General features: G+C 40.7%; 2 protein-coding genes across 2 annotated transcripts; both read right to left on the reverse strand.

The window, feature by feature from the left end:
- Positions 1 to 1,246: 1,246 nt before the first annotated feature.
- LOC122670860 (potassium transporter 4) lies at positions 1,247 to 11,033 on the reverse strand. Its single transcript, XM_043867871.1, has 11 exons — positions 11,022 to 11,033; positions 8,340 to 8,344; positions 7,489 to 7,566; positions 6,071 to 6,311; positions 5,742 to 5,987; positions 4,439 to 4,489; positions 4,026 to 4,286; positions 3,855 to 3,907; positions 3,394 to 3,508; positions 3,016 to 3,270; positions 1,247 to 2,432 (listed from the first exon to the last, which is right to left on the reverse strand). The coding sequence occupies exons 3-11, from the start codon at positions 7,531 to 7,533 to the stop codon at positions 1,345 to 1,347; spliced, it is 2,355 nt and encodes a 784-aa protein (XP_043723806.1). The 5' UTR covers positions 7,534 to 7,566; positions 8,340 to 8,344; positions 11,022 to 11,033; the 3' UTR covers positions 1,247 to 1,344.
- Positions 11,034 to 13,597: 2,564 nt separating this feature from the next.
- LOC122671100 (ethylene-responsive transcription factor LEP-like) lies at positions 13,598 to 14,617 on the reverse strand. Its single transcript, XM_043868199.1, has one exon. It carries the CDS (start codon positions 14,615 to 14,617, stop codon positions 13,598 to 13,600), a length of 1,020 nt encoding a protein of 339 aa, XP_043724134.1.
- Between the last annotated feature and the right edge of the window lie 328 nt (positions 14,618 to 14,945).

Below are 14,945 nucleotides of genomic sequence, written 5' to 3' on the forward strand. Positions count from 1 at the left end.
AGTTGTTGAGACTGATTCTGATCCGGTTTAGGATTGGCAAGAAGTGATTGAACCATAACCCCACCCCCCCCCCCCCATTCCGATTTCAAAATTCTTGGGGAACCTGTGAACTTCCAAAACCAACGTGCGATCTCTGAATTGCTAAAAGTGCTTTGCTCGCCACCTCTTCGTCACTTGCTGTTAAGTGCAGCCGTTTTTTTTAAATTGAAGCCTGGAGCCACACTTAGCACATCAACAATTGTAGAAAACTGTAGATTTTTGAGAGGAAAATATCGAACATAGTGAAGTTCGGTTGTGAAGGAATCAAGGAAAGTGTTGACACTTTATTTGTTAATGAACCTCCGCAGCTTGGGGCGAGAAAACTAGAAATTCCAGTCAGCTGAATCTATCTAGTTGCCACCTTAAAATCCTACGGAATATTATCAAATTTTCTAATTTAGGTTTTAATTTATCAAAAAATGTGAACCCAGTTTCTTTTCAACCTTGGGATCTGACCCTCTAAATGGACTGGCTAAGGGTATTTTCATAAACATCATACCAATACGGAATGGAAATTAATGATGAACTTAAAAGATTTCAATTTAATCATGATGTCACCAATGGTGAAGACAATGGGTGAAAGAAAACTTAATCCAAAGAATGTGGTGACTAAAACTAAGCCAACTAAGCCTACTCTATAGAGCTAAGTAGATGAGCCACATGGGCAGGAAGGGGAGCATTACGGTCAAGTATTTTGCTTTTAGTATAAATTTAAATAAGATTTACTGTCTTCAAGATGGAAGCCCTCCTGGAAAGAACTGAAAAGGCTTCTCTAGTGAATGATTTCAATTGACGTCAATGATCAAAACTTGAAGTTAACCTTAGGCCAGGAACCATTTTCACAAAAATGGGTACCAACTCATGTCACAAAGATTGTGACAAGCCTCCAGTTAGAGCGTATCCATGTGACACACACCCTTATCGTTGATGACATTTCAAGTTCAAAACGTGGGGGAATGTATGTTAAGCTAAGATTGAGTTCAAAGTGACAATAACATTACAAAAACAAATGGAGATCAATTCTCAACCTAAATATCACATCTAGCTATAAATTAAACTACGATTGATTCGGATGTTACCTTTATTGGCTGTGCTGAGCTATGTGAATATATATACAATAATGTTTCGGAGAGAATCGAGGAATGAGCATATCGTTTTTTTTTTTTTTATCAAAGATCGGAATCCAGAGTTATATTTATTCCCACCCTTTCTCCACTACAAAAACCCCAGACATCCTTCATTTCCCAAAAACAAATAGAGATCCACTCCTTGGTCTTTAACTGTAATCTATTGTGTCCATCAAAGCTACACATAGTAAATCATGCCAACTTCGATGAGGCTAATGTGAGGAATGTTCAGTGCCACAGAAGGGCCCCTGCAGTTTTTCCTGAGGAATGAGTACCCTATGTCAATCACCAGCTTTTTCAGAAATGATGATGACCTACGGGCCTTCACATATGAGTGCCCCATTATATACGCAACACCTGCCTCCTTTGCCAGGATTAAATCCAACAATTCTTCCCTCACTGAAGGATCCATACCTCGGTTTGGTGGCAACTGGAACCTCACTTGACGCCTCCTGATCTGTGGATTCTCATCCTCATAGGCCGATCTCAAGCTTTGGAGGGTTGCTGATTTGCTGCTTTGAATGGTGGTGTTCACCCCATAGTCCTCTTGCTCGGAAACGACCAAGCTCGAGGTTGACTGGAGAGATCTCGTGCTTATTACAGCCATCCTCCCATCCAATGATGAACTCTCAGAGCTCGATAATTGCGGTTCTACTGCTTCCATCTGGATGAATTCTGCAATGCTCTGGATGAGCTGATTCTCAAAGTCCCCATCATCCCGTTGGATGTCCTTGTACCCATATCTTATAATGCACCGGTACATCCTGTAGGGCCTCGGACAGATCCTACCAATGAGGTAGCGTTCCTCAGGTGAGACATATGGGACTGGGACTGATTTCACACAGACAAACACCAAGACCTTGTGAAATGCAGGAAGATTGGTGACAAAATGGGAAAAAATGGGAGGAACCCCTGTTGCCAATTCCGAGTAGATAAGTCCTATCCCTGGCACACGGACAATACCAAGGCTAGGGCCCAGCCCCAGTAGCCACTTTAGAGAAACCTTATTGTGCAGATCAAAGTTGTACTTCTTGCGAGTCCCATAGTGCCAAACAAACATGACAACCATAAAGAAGATTGAGAGTACAAGAGGAACCCATCCTCCCTGGGGTACTTTGGTGAACGACGCTGAGAGGTAAACCCCCTCAATACACCCAAAGAAGAGGAGGAATGCAGCAGCCAATACAACATTTCTTTGCCACACGAAGATTATGACAAGTGCCATAAGACATGTTGTGACGAACATCACAGTCATGCAAGCAATGCCTGAATAACAAAAGACAATTGAGAATCAGTGCTTAAATGTACCAATAAAAATCAAATCGAAGTGGTTGAGGAAATTTAGAGTGTGAAGATGGAAAGCTATCCTCTCTGCTCCTATGTCATATCAGTCATATGCATGGACATCCTGCAGCTGGGAATCCACCATTTGATACAATGAATTTCTTAACACTACAACTAACTCAAAGGATAATACCACTTCATCTAACCAAACAAATTAGCAGATACATGAAGTTGAGGTACTTGAAGCTGTCCTTCCTATTGGTAGACATCAATGAGCAGGAACCTGGCAATTGATGGATCCCACAGAATTTCTTTGGGCTACAATTGACTCAAATGACAAATGGCCCTCAAATGTCTTAAAAGCACATGGATCAGAGACCAGTAATTTATTGATCTGTTGTCCTGGGTAATTGGAGAAACAAACACCCTGGTTTGACAGTAGTAGTAGGGAGATACCAGGAGAATACAATGAACTCTCTCACCTTCTTCCGGGTGCAAATACTCTCAACAGTAATAATGAAATAATTAAAATGCAACACTGCTGCTTCATTAAAAATGGACTTACCATATGCATTTCCAATTAAAGTTGTATCTCGGAATCCTATAGTTATAGCAAGACAAAGAATCATGAGGATCCAGTTTATCTCTGGGATGTATATCTGGCCATATATATGTCTTGAGGTATGGACGACCTTGACTCGTGGGAAGCAACCAAGAGCATGACATTGTTTGATAATGGAGAAAGTAGCCGTAATGACAGCCTGACTCCCAACAATGGCTGCAAGCGTAGCGATCACAAAGACAGGCCAAAATATACTCTCTGTGAAAAAAAGCAAGCATTGACAGCAGATAGAGATTAAACATTGCATCAAGAATCTAATGTTTGAATAGATGCAAAAAATAACAGTAGGCAGAAGACCCATTTAACTGAGAAGAAACTGACTTGGTATTGAGTCGTAGAAACTCATACGAATTGAAGTGAGGTTTTGAGAGAGAAAAGCAGCCTGCCCCATGTATTGCACTATTAAAGAGGGATACACAACAAATGCAAAAGCAATCTGCATAAGCAATGGTGAGATTAATCTCAGTCAGGAAAATGAATACATATATAATTAACATAATGGACCCTGTAAACCAAGCACACATGAATCCTATAGGAGATCCGTGTTGAGAATCAAGTTGGTTGGGCTTTCATAAGCATTTGTCATATAAAAAAATTTATATTTCCTTCCACATTGATTAACAAATGTTTTCTGACCTCTTGAAATCAGTCCATCATATTACAGTAAAATAGGTTTTGTGGTCAAATAATTGAAACATGTACTGCAAATATGCTCAAATAATATAGCAGAGGACCCCATGTTTCCTTTGATAAGCCAAAAAAGAAGCCAAAGTTAGACCTACCCTTATTGACAAGGCAGTGAAGTGCCCCAGATCAGCAAACATAGCTTCAGTACCTGGTGGGACCAATGAAAAAATCAGCCACATGTGCGGATTATTACAAGATGCAAGAATGACTTCATTTTATTCACAGTACTCTTGATAAGTTCTACTTGGATCCCAGATCTTACATACCTGTGATTGAAAGGAGAATACCTCCAAGAGAAATCCATCCATCTTTGCCCGTCTCTCTAAAGAACTTAATGATGTAATATGGAGAAATTGCAGACAAAATCCTTGGATTCCAATGTATTGTGTTGTATAAGCCAATGGAAAAAATAGATAGTAACCAGATAATAACAATTGGTGCAAACATAAAAGCAACTCTGTGCGTGCCAAAATGCTGAAGAGCAAACAAGCCCACCAACAAGATGCAGGCAATCAATAACATCTCACCTGGATGGATTAACATCATAAACCATTAGAAGACTATTAAAGTTGCAGAGGTAGCTAAATTCAATTTATAGCTTTTCATTCGGTGTACCAGGTTTAATTTGTAGAGAAGAAACAGTGAACCAGACAAGTAAAGAGCTGGGATAACTACTTACCATCAGTTAGTTTTTGTTCAGTATCTTGCAGCCCTGATACTGCTGATAAAACTGCAGGTTGTGAAACACAGCCAAGGTTCAGTGTCTAAAAAGCACAACATAATTATCAACACTATTGAAATTCCGTAGAACTCTCTCTGTACAGATAGCAACAGTATGTGCATTAAAATAGAAGTCACTAAGAGGAGCTGTGGACTGGTGGACTGGTAACCAAGGTTAAAAGAATATCAAAGCAAAATGAATTCACTGGCCACCTAAAAACCCAATACATGATTTTCTATCATGGTACATGATGACACAATACCTGACGGTATATGCACCGAACTAGAAAATGATTGTTCTAAAAGACATTGCGTTACAAGGATCTGGAACTACAGTTGGATGGGTACCATCCTTTTCTTCCCCTTCCCCATTTTCTTTTGGGTAAAAGTCCCATATAAATGGTGGTATACACAAATCATAGTCGTCACGGGTTCACGGCGTATAGGCAAACCAAGGAGTTGGAGAGGGCCTGGATGCAAGGCGACACCAACAAGGCAACGAAGACACCTGGATGCCAAGGCGGTCATCTAAGCGATGCCTAGGTGATGTCTTGACAACTATGACACAAATCAGCTTACATTGAAAATCTTTGACTGTCTGATCTCTGTCTAATTCTTCAGATCTTCTCTCACTCCATTTAAGCATGTTTTGGCCATCTAATCAAGTTATCTTTTGGTCTGACAAATTTCTTCTATGAAGCCCATTCTACAGTGTCCCTGATCCTATTATCATGAAACTGTTGGCAAGTTATCATGGCCTCAGACCACTATAACAATCCTGTAACTTCAGCCAAAGATTTTCCAGTACTTAATGCCACCAATTGTTGATCCAAACCTTCCAATTATTGGATAGTTTTGATAGGAAAACACATAGAGACCAAGGGACAATCATAATTCATAACCATCTGATCAACACATATTTCATAAAAAAATCTGATCAAAATGCCAAGTACACCTCACTGACAGGATCCATGTGACAGGGACTATATATAAGCTATTCTACCATTGGTCTATTCCCAAGTTATTTTCAATGACTGAGTTCTGGATCAATGAGTTAATGGAAAATGCCAAGTTATGGAGTGACATTGCTCACGGAAGGCAATACACACTCCCATCTTTTCCATTATGCAAGTTCAAATTTTAAAAATTTAAACAGTACCATATTATCAGAATGCCAAAGACAATGGGATCATGTTAAAATGGCAGGTACAAAATGAGAAGCTAATGCATTTCAGAGCATTTCAGAATAAATAAATTAGTACCTGATATTGCCGGGGTGAGAACACCATCACCTATAACCATGCATGCCCCAAATAATACCACCAGAAGTAGAGCTGTTCGGAGCCTTTTATGCTTTTCAAGAAAACGTTTCAATGGTGAGGAGGCTACAACCCGTGATGAGGGCCCATAATTGTATGCAGAAAGCTCCTCATCAGCAGCTTGCTGATTCGGAAGCAAATTAAACTTTGCATGCCTGCAAAGAAGCGAGTAAAGAGCAAATGTTCCACCTGATTATAGAAAGATTGTCAGATCGAATAGAGGTTTTAGTCAAAACAACAAGATTTATTAAAGACATTCAGTTACAACGCACCTTCCCCATTGTCGTCGGCACTCAAGAGGATGAAGACATACTTAATCAAGGGAATCAATGTAAGGGTCCAGAAAATCAAAGAAAAGGCACCAAATATTGCATCTTCATTCTGATGATTTTGTAACTTCCCAATAAAGGTGCTTTTGTAAACATAGAGAGGCGAAGTGCTCAAGTCCCCATAGACCACACCAAAGCTTTGGTATGCTAATATCAAATTCCTGGAGATGTGCCTCCATGATAACTGTACGGAAACCAAAAGAAGAATCTATATTTAGTTCAAGAGGAAGTGTTCATATAGGACACTTGATATGCCAACATATTTTCTGAACAATAATAACAAAGGTAAATATTTTGTGCAATTTAATTGAGTTGAAAACAAATTTTATAAAAGAATACTTCTAATGCAATAAAAGAACGCTAGATGCACAATGAAGGTGTGACTGTTAAACCACTCATCACTTATTTTAGTAAATTCAAATTGCTTGGGAAAAGCTGGAAAAGGAACAATTGGAGCGGGCCGAAGTAAGCAAAATTCACATACGAGGTGGGAAAGCCCCAGGTTGCTTTATGGGATTAGGTTTTCTAGTTGGTCCAACCAGGAAGGAATCTCAGGTTGGTGGAACTATTTTTGTCGCATGGCAAGTTGTATGAGGCTGAAATTTGGTCAACACGTGGACTCCATAGTCCCACACTCACATGTCAAGTTTCAACCAAAAAACGGAGTTTCTGGCATAATGAAGCATTGCATTTTATGTTTTTTTTAAACTACCAAATGGTGTATAAAATGATTAACAAATGGATGCATGGACATATATAGGAGGAAAATGATCGAATTCGAGTCTGGAATTTGCCATGTGGCCATTCTCGACAATGCCCTACTGGAAAATGCTATCATGATTAGGGAGTGAATCAATTAGTAGTTACACTGATTTACATGAGTCAAATCATCACACTGAAATTTCAGTTTCTCGTTCTCCAATTGATGGTGTACCCTACATTGGCTTCATTTGCATTTGGTTTCCCCTCTTGATTTCTATTCTTCTACAGCTTTTCCCCCCAGTATCCTCGTCGAATTCATTTTTAAAACTTACTCAGTATCATTAGCAACAAGTAGAAGTATCAATGTCTTCAGAGTACTGGAACCGAATAAATTAGGTTCAAAACTTATACGTTATAAAGAGAAACACATTAAACTTAAAAGGAGCGGATGCGGAAGGGAGATTTTGGGGGGGTGGGGGGGGGGGGAGGGCGGGACCGAAAGAAACCAAGCAACTCTCGGAGCGTTTACGAGGGATCCAAATTCATTCAATTCAGGCTAAAGGTAACACAGAACAGATCGAATCAAGAAGTTCTAAAAAGAATTAGAAACCAGATCAGAACATGTATGAGTTAGAAAGAGAGATACAGAAAACCCTAACCTGAGAAGGGGTTCGAGGAGTCGAAGTTCCAGCTTCGGAATCCATTGGCCCAGCGCCAATCTGGAAACTGTACTAATTTCCAAGACTCTCAAAAAATATTCTTTGGTGTTAAAAGTAAAGTCCAGGATCAGGAGGAGGATTTAGGATCTACTACTACTTCCTTGGTTGGCAGTGGGAGGTTTGTGAAGCGAATCCATTCTCTCACCTCCCCTCTCTAGTCCCTCCCGAATGAACATTGGAACCTTCCACCCCCACGCGTTCCCAAATTATTATCTCATCTCGTGAGTCTCATGAGTCTCATGACTCGACCCCACACCACTCTCTCTCTCTCTCTCTCTCTCTTAGCCACTCAGTCCCTCTCCCTCCCTAGTGAATTGAGAGTTTGAGACGGATTCATTAACCCATCTCCCTGCACCTTCCATATCTACACTCAATAATTCCTTCCTTGTGGTGTTAATTGTAATTTTGTCATTCTATTCTCACGAAATAAAATAAAGAAAAGGAAGAATGTTTTCTGTGCCGTGGCATAAAGAACAGCACCCCAAAAAAAAACCGCATACCTAATACAAGGTTTCTGCCATAGGTCTGGGGAGGGTCATAGTGTACTCAACCACAAGTTGAATCTAAAAATAATCATAAGAAAAAGATTATCGTAATCTATGCGTATTCTTTCTTATCACCTCCTCATCGGTGGAAAACTGTACTCGAGCACTAATGTTTGATGTTTGAACATTTAGGCACCGATGCCCCAAATTTTTTTTTTTTTTTAAGGTGAAACCTGGGTTTTCTAATGTTGACTGTGGTATGTCAATACCAATAGGAAGCCCAAAGAAAGAATCTTTAGGTCCATCCACTACTATCCAAGTTACAACCTTTCTTGTAATTCATGACATCATAATCTTAATTTTTAGGAAAGGGGACCTACACACTGACATGTGACGGAATCCCCACGCCCAACCAATGGGGGGATGGGAGTGGGGTCGTAATGTTTGTCAATAGGAGGTTTCACATGTCAAGAAGAAAGAGAATGTGAGAGGTCGTACATTGTCTTTTCTCTAATTTTATATTGAGAGTAGGTTGGGGAAGTAGAGGGTGATTGTCAGAGGTAATAATATAATTCAAAATTTGAATTTTTTTTTTTTTTGAAAATCAAAGCTTCAATAATACAAAGTTCTAATATAATGAGGCCAAAGTGTAATACGACATTGATGGACATATCTAACCAATGAGTGAACAGTGGTTTTTTTTTTTTTTTTTTTGATGAGAGAAATTTTAAATTAAAACATAATAGCAATATTATTTTGTCATACAATCCAATGATAATTGTACATTCCTAGCATAGTATGCCAGATTATGGGCAGACTGAATAAGATGTTTCGATTGTTTAATAATAGTTACAGACTCAATAAAATGTCTCGGTTGTTTAATAATAGTCACAGACTTTTTAGATAAATCATGAAGGATTTTAATATAAAAAAATGAGATGATAAAGTTCTCAAGGCCACGGATGTGCATCGGGGCAAGTTACTCAATTCTTCAGCTCTTCAAAATCTGTCCAGATCATCAGTTTCTTACATTCCAATAAAGGTGTATTTTGGAGTCCTCCTTTTGAGTCTTTTGAACTCCATTTTCTGGGTTGTCCTTGCATTTCCATAATTCATAGACGATGCAAATAATTCATGATTACGGATTATGATATATCCCCATCCTTCCTGTTTTGAGGTTGGGTTATAGCTACCATCTGTGATTAAGATGCTGGAGTCCTGGGTATTGAAGTTCAAGTAGAACTCAAGAGATGGTGGACTATGTTTTTGTATGGTGTGTGGGTCTTGTTCATCCTATGGAAGTAAGTCTTTGTCACCCAAGCTACATCCAAGTTGGTTGTCAAAAACCCATCTATTGATATTATAGGATGATTGTTGTTGGATGGGTTTTCTAATGTTCAAAGATGATTCGGTTCCTGTTATGCCAAAGGAAATAAATAGTGATGCTTGCAATATTAAGTCACCGGTCCCCATCTCTTTTAGAAATGGCTGAGTTAAGGATCAATTGAGAAAATAAGGCCTCCCTAATGTTCTTCTGTCCTTGGAGGAGTTCAGTTTGAAGGCCCAGAGGACCAGCTGCCCATATTCTTTTTGAAAAGTTGTAAGACAGAAAAATATGCCAGTTAGATTCAGGAGTTCCGTGTAAGACGTAACGAAAAGGAGTTGTTTATAAAATAAGAAACTAAGTGAAGAATATCTTTGACAATTACAAATATTTCAATTTATAAAGTGGGCTCATCGGATAATTCTTGTAGGAGCGACTCAAATAATTTCTTGGTTGTTAAGACTCCACTATGATTTGAATAGAAAATTTTATGATGGTGATAATGATGATGATGGTGGTACAGGGAGGGAGGGTGATGGCAATTCAAGAATAGATTACTAAATATTATATTACAAAGATATATATGATTGAATTAACTTAGACACGAAACTTAATATGTGATCTAATATCATATCAAAGATCAATCCTTAAATGTTAATTGCCAAATTTGTCACATGACCTTCCAAATGACTTAAATAAGTATGCATATATGACCAATAATGTATCATGGACCCACAAGATAATTAAGAAAAACTTTTGTTAGCCTAAAAAAAATTAGGTTATTGAATAGTTTATAATAAATGGAAATAGGTCATGATTGGTCGGTCGTGTACGTAACAATTATTTGTGTTTAGTCCGTTGAAGTCACAAACAAATCCAAACCATTCAAGGAATCGGAACAGATTCTGGCCTATTGGATCTTGGCTGATCAAGAGTACCTTCTTTAGGATTTTGCCAGATTCCAATTACTTGAACCGTGAATTATACACTGTTTTTTTTTAGGGTTCAGACCGATTTGCTGGTCAAATTGCCAGAAAGTTTTGCGGGACAACTGAGGCAATAAAATCCCTTATGCTTTGAGATATTAAACTCTATATAATTAAGTCTGAAATAAATTAAAGGGGAAAAGGAAGCTATCTGATCGTGTACGGTGTACATTCCTATGCCTAGACACAGGGCCATGTGAAATGACTATTGTGCCTCCCATGGAAAGACAAAAATCCTCAAAGGCATGGCAGTCTTTTCATGCGGTCCTATGTCTAAGTGCAGGAGCCGAGCACCGCACATGAATGACCAGGTAGTGTTTTCTTTCCCTAAATTAAAATATATGCACAAAACAATTGATAGAGTCATAGATATTGAAATGAATATTATGCGAGGGAGAAGAATCTGACGGGCAAAAAAAGAAATGAGATGAAACATTCGAGTTGAGTTCCTTTACACATATGAACATTACATGTCTAGTGCCAACATTACTTGTCCCACTTACAACCATTTAAAGGGTAAAGAAGGGTGTTTATAGAACTAATAAAAGGACGGGTGTTGGCTTTGACACATACGTACAAAGAAGGGAGTTTATAGAACTAATAAAAGGACGGGTGTTGGCTTTGACACATACGTACAGAGGAACTCAACTCTGGGCTAGACAATGAGAAGAAAGAAACGTTGGTTAAGGCAATTAGAGTAGCAATGGAGGAATTCAATCAAGCTTCTCCTCCTTCTAAACCATCCGTTCTTGGATCCGATTGCCATTAGGATCGAGATCTCTTTCTCCCTTCTTCCCCTTCTACTCTAAGGCTCTCCCTCTCCTCAGTACTGCCTTTTTTAGATCATCTGGAAACAAATTAAGTTCCAGAAAACGTTTATTGGCATAAATCAACGTTCATTAGGATTTAATTTTTGTCTATGATCATTTTCTTCTTAAAAAAAACACTTGATAATGCTTGTCTAGTTTCCATGTAACATGGGCCTTCAAAATATGTAAGAGGCCATCTCAGAAGACTATGGATGTGTTATTTTTGAAAATGATAACAAGGGTGTTATCTGTCTCTTGCAAGGTGGTATTGCAGCAGTGTCTGTCTTTGAAGCCTATCCTTGAGGACATCATACATTTGTCTTCTTATTTTGTATCTTGTGCTTTTAGCTTTGTTCTAAGTGAGAATAACAACATTGTTGACTCCTTGGCCACGAGGACATTGTTTGTATCGTGTAAGACAATTTGGCTTGGCCCAACTTCAATCCATAGATTCGGGAGATGTGTCTTTCTCCCCCCACCCCCCGGTGTATACTCCACGATTATATGAATAAATTTCCCCACCCCCTCAATGTAGGGGGGTTGGGGGTGTTTTCCCGCTTAAAAAAAAGTTTCCATTAACGTGGGCCTTCAAAATATATTTTTGGGCTAAAAATGGGCCTTCAAAGTTGATCCAATGTTGGGTGTGAATCCATCAGATAAAAGGTGCTGAAAGGAGGTTTAATAGGGTGAGAATATCGAATTTTTATCACCTACGGTTCCCTAGTGCCTTTAATAAAAGGGGGGTGGATCCCACCCGGGCAGTGTGTTCGATCAGGGGTGAAATGATCATTTCAGCCCCTTCTATGAGAGGAACTGCACAACCGTACCGGTCAGCAAACCTCAGGGGATAAAGGTCACTTCCACAATGGCCGAATGGAAGAGTTGCATGCATGAGGATGACCAACCACTAGAGGGGAAAAATGGGATGTATCCATAATCCAGAGCCAGATGGCTCGGCCGTAGAGGGGTAGTAATAAACATCCATCCCAACAACCATATATATATATATATATATATATCACCACTCTGCCCCTAAATGGGCAGCCCATGTGTTTGGGCACAGTCTGCGCTACTGCATAGAGAACCTCCGGTAGCGCAGACTGTGCCCAAACACATGGGCTGCCCTAAGGGTGGAAGTTCTCTATGCAGCAGCGCAGGCTGTGCCCAGACACATGAGGGTGGGCCAAATGACCACCCTGCCCCCTAAATGGACAGCCTATGTGTCTGGGCACAACCTGCACTGTTACACAGAGAACTTCCGCCCTTAATTTAATTACCTAGAATTCCCTTCGCTGTGCTCGTTTTCAAATAACAGTTTAGGTCCCAAAATGGGTATTCTTTGGTATTTTCGGGTGTGCCTGCGAGCATCTGGACTTCCAATGATGCTGTGCTTTTTCTTCACATCGTCTTTAATCTATTTGTATTTTGAAGTTGGCAAAGATCTTTCTTTTAACTAACTCCCCCCCCCCCCCCTCCTCCCCATACACACACACACACCAAAAAAAAAAAGAGTTGAGAAAGATCCTTACGCAGCAGCCACGACCACTACTAATGGAGTGACTCCCACTAATGTGCTCGCATCATAGGATCTGATCTGCTACTCGGATCCCTCCCTCCCTACATAATATAAAGTAGGGATGATAAGATTTTAGAGTGGACAATACGGGCCAAGCTCCTCCCAGTGGAATGGATCGTTATTTTTTACTACGCGCGGCCTGTGCAGCCAGAGACATCGCCGTGCACAATGTTCGCCTTACCTTTGCGAGCGTCTTGTCCAAATAGGGATAAGACAGACATTGCAAACGATGGTGTATCTGGCCGCACAGGCCGCTGCGCCCTAGAGGATCTGTATTGCCTCCGGCCAATCCTGTCTGACAGTGAAGGAAACCCCCTTTAAAATAACTCTGCTCCACAAGTACTCATTTTTCAGGCCTAATGATTGGCGGCGTTCTACGAAGAAATCCATGATCTTTAATTCCTGTCTCAAGTCTGTAAAGCTGCTCTACAGACACAAAGAAAGAATTGTTTTGTTTTTTTCGGGTGGATGAGACACAGAAAGGAAAACAGTAAGCCAGCCATGCAGTATATTAATCCCCGATCAAACATCAGCCCATTTCTGAGCAATGTTTGTTAGAGCTGCTGATCGATGAGCTCACCACCTCTCACCAATTCAAATTAATCATGCCAAAACCCAATAACTCTTGATTCTTTCAGGAAGAAGGTAAAAGAAGAGTGTTTTTTTTTTTTTGAGAGGGGGGAGGGGGGGGGGTGTGGGGGAGGTGTAAGCAAAATTGCAAAATAAACACGATAAGGGAAAGACGAATATTATAGACTGAAGGAGTAACGACAGACAGACAGAGTCGGTCAATAACGAGAAAAGACAGAACCTAAACCGCAGCGCAGACGATGATGAGGTTACAATATTTATTATTATAATTAAATGCATCAGAAGAAGAAATAAGAAGAGGAACCACCCAAATCGAAACTATGATCATGTGTAACGACGGATGGGGGCACTGTATCTGTATCAGCAGAAACACAAACAGGTGGTGGCATCCTCCCAAACCCCAAGACTGGGCTGTCACGAACCAGCTCTCCTGACTCAAAACCAAAGCACGACGACGACGACGACGACGTCTGATCACAACTCCCCACCCCCACCGACTCAAACCCATTATTACTATTCACTACTTCTTCTTGCTGTTGTGTATCTGTGAACCCAAAGAAACCTGTTGAAGTTGAATCGGAGGACCAATTCCCCTGCTGTCCCATCTCATAACCTGAAACAAGTACTGGTAGGTTAACGGAATTGGAGGAACCGAAATAATTCGAATTGTTCAAAACCTGAGAAGGCAAGGGAGGAAGGTCCGTGCTATCGTAGAGATGGTAAGGGTGGGAGTCATGGGGGGAGTACTGATCAGCCGGCGCACCCGTAATACCACTGCCCCCGACTCCGACGACAGCCGTGGCAGAGGAGGAGGAGGAGGAGAAGTCCTGATCGAAGAAGAGTTGGTGCGTGGTGGGGTCGTTCTTGTTGTATGGCGAAGGGGCGAAGAGTGTGGAGAGGAGGTGGTGCTGGGCTGCTGCTTCGTGGGGGGAGATGATGGAGGTGATAGAAGAGCCAGGTGGCATGTCAGAGTAGACGAAGTTGGTGCGAGCGCGTGAGCCCCGCATGGAACGGGCGGCTCTGTCGTAGGCCAAGGCTGCCTCTTCTGCGGTATCGAAGGTACCCAACCAGTGCCTTTCCTTGGTAGAAGGGTCCCTTATTTCTGCTGCGTATCTCCCCCACGGCCTCCGTCGAACACCAAGAAACCTTCCCGTTGTTTCTTGCTGCTGTTTCTTTTTGCTCTTCTTCTCCACCTCCTGAAGTAACATTGTATTGTTATTATTATTATTATCACTATTATTGGTATTAGGAGAAGATGACGAAAACAGAGACAGCTGAGACGGGTTGGTAAAATTCATGTCTGACTCTGTTTTGTGTGTCGGTTAACTGTGTGTGTGCCTCTCTGAGAGAGAGAGAGAGAGAGAGAGTGTAATCTCAGTCAGTGGTTGAGGGTTGTCGGGATTTCTAGAACGAAGAGAAGAGAGACTGTCGTCGTAGTCTCTTCCTCTCCATTAGAGTTTTAAGAGACTGCGTGAGTGTGGAATCAATGGGTATTGTTCCTTCGAAGCTGCACGTTAGCCGTTTAAATACGATGGGGAACCTCAAGCCTGTAATATACCCCTGATGATCTTTTACATCAGATACCCTTGGATCTCCAGAAGTACCAGTCGTATCCTTGAATTTTCT

The sequence above is a fragment of the Telopea speciosissima genome, chromosome 8 (assembly GCF_018873765.1).
Source record: "Telopea speciosissima isolate NSW1024214 ecotype Mountain lineage chromosome 8, Tspe_v1, whole genome shotgun sequence".
NCBI lineage: Eukaryota > Viridiplantae > Streptophyta > Magnoliopsida > Proteales > Proteaceae > Telopea > Telopea speciosissima.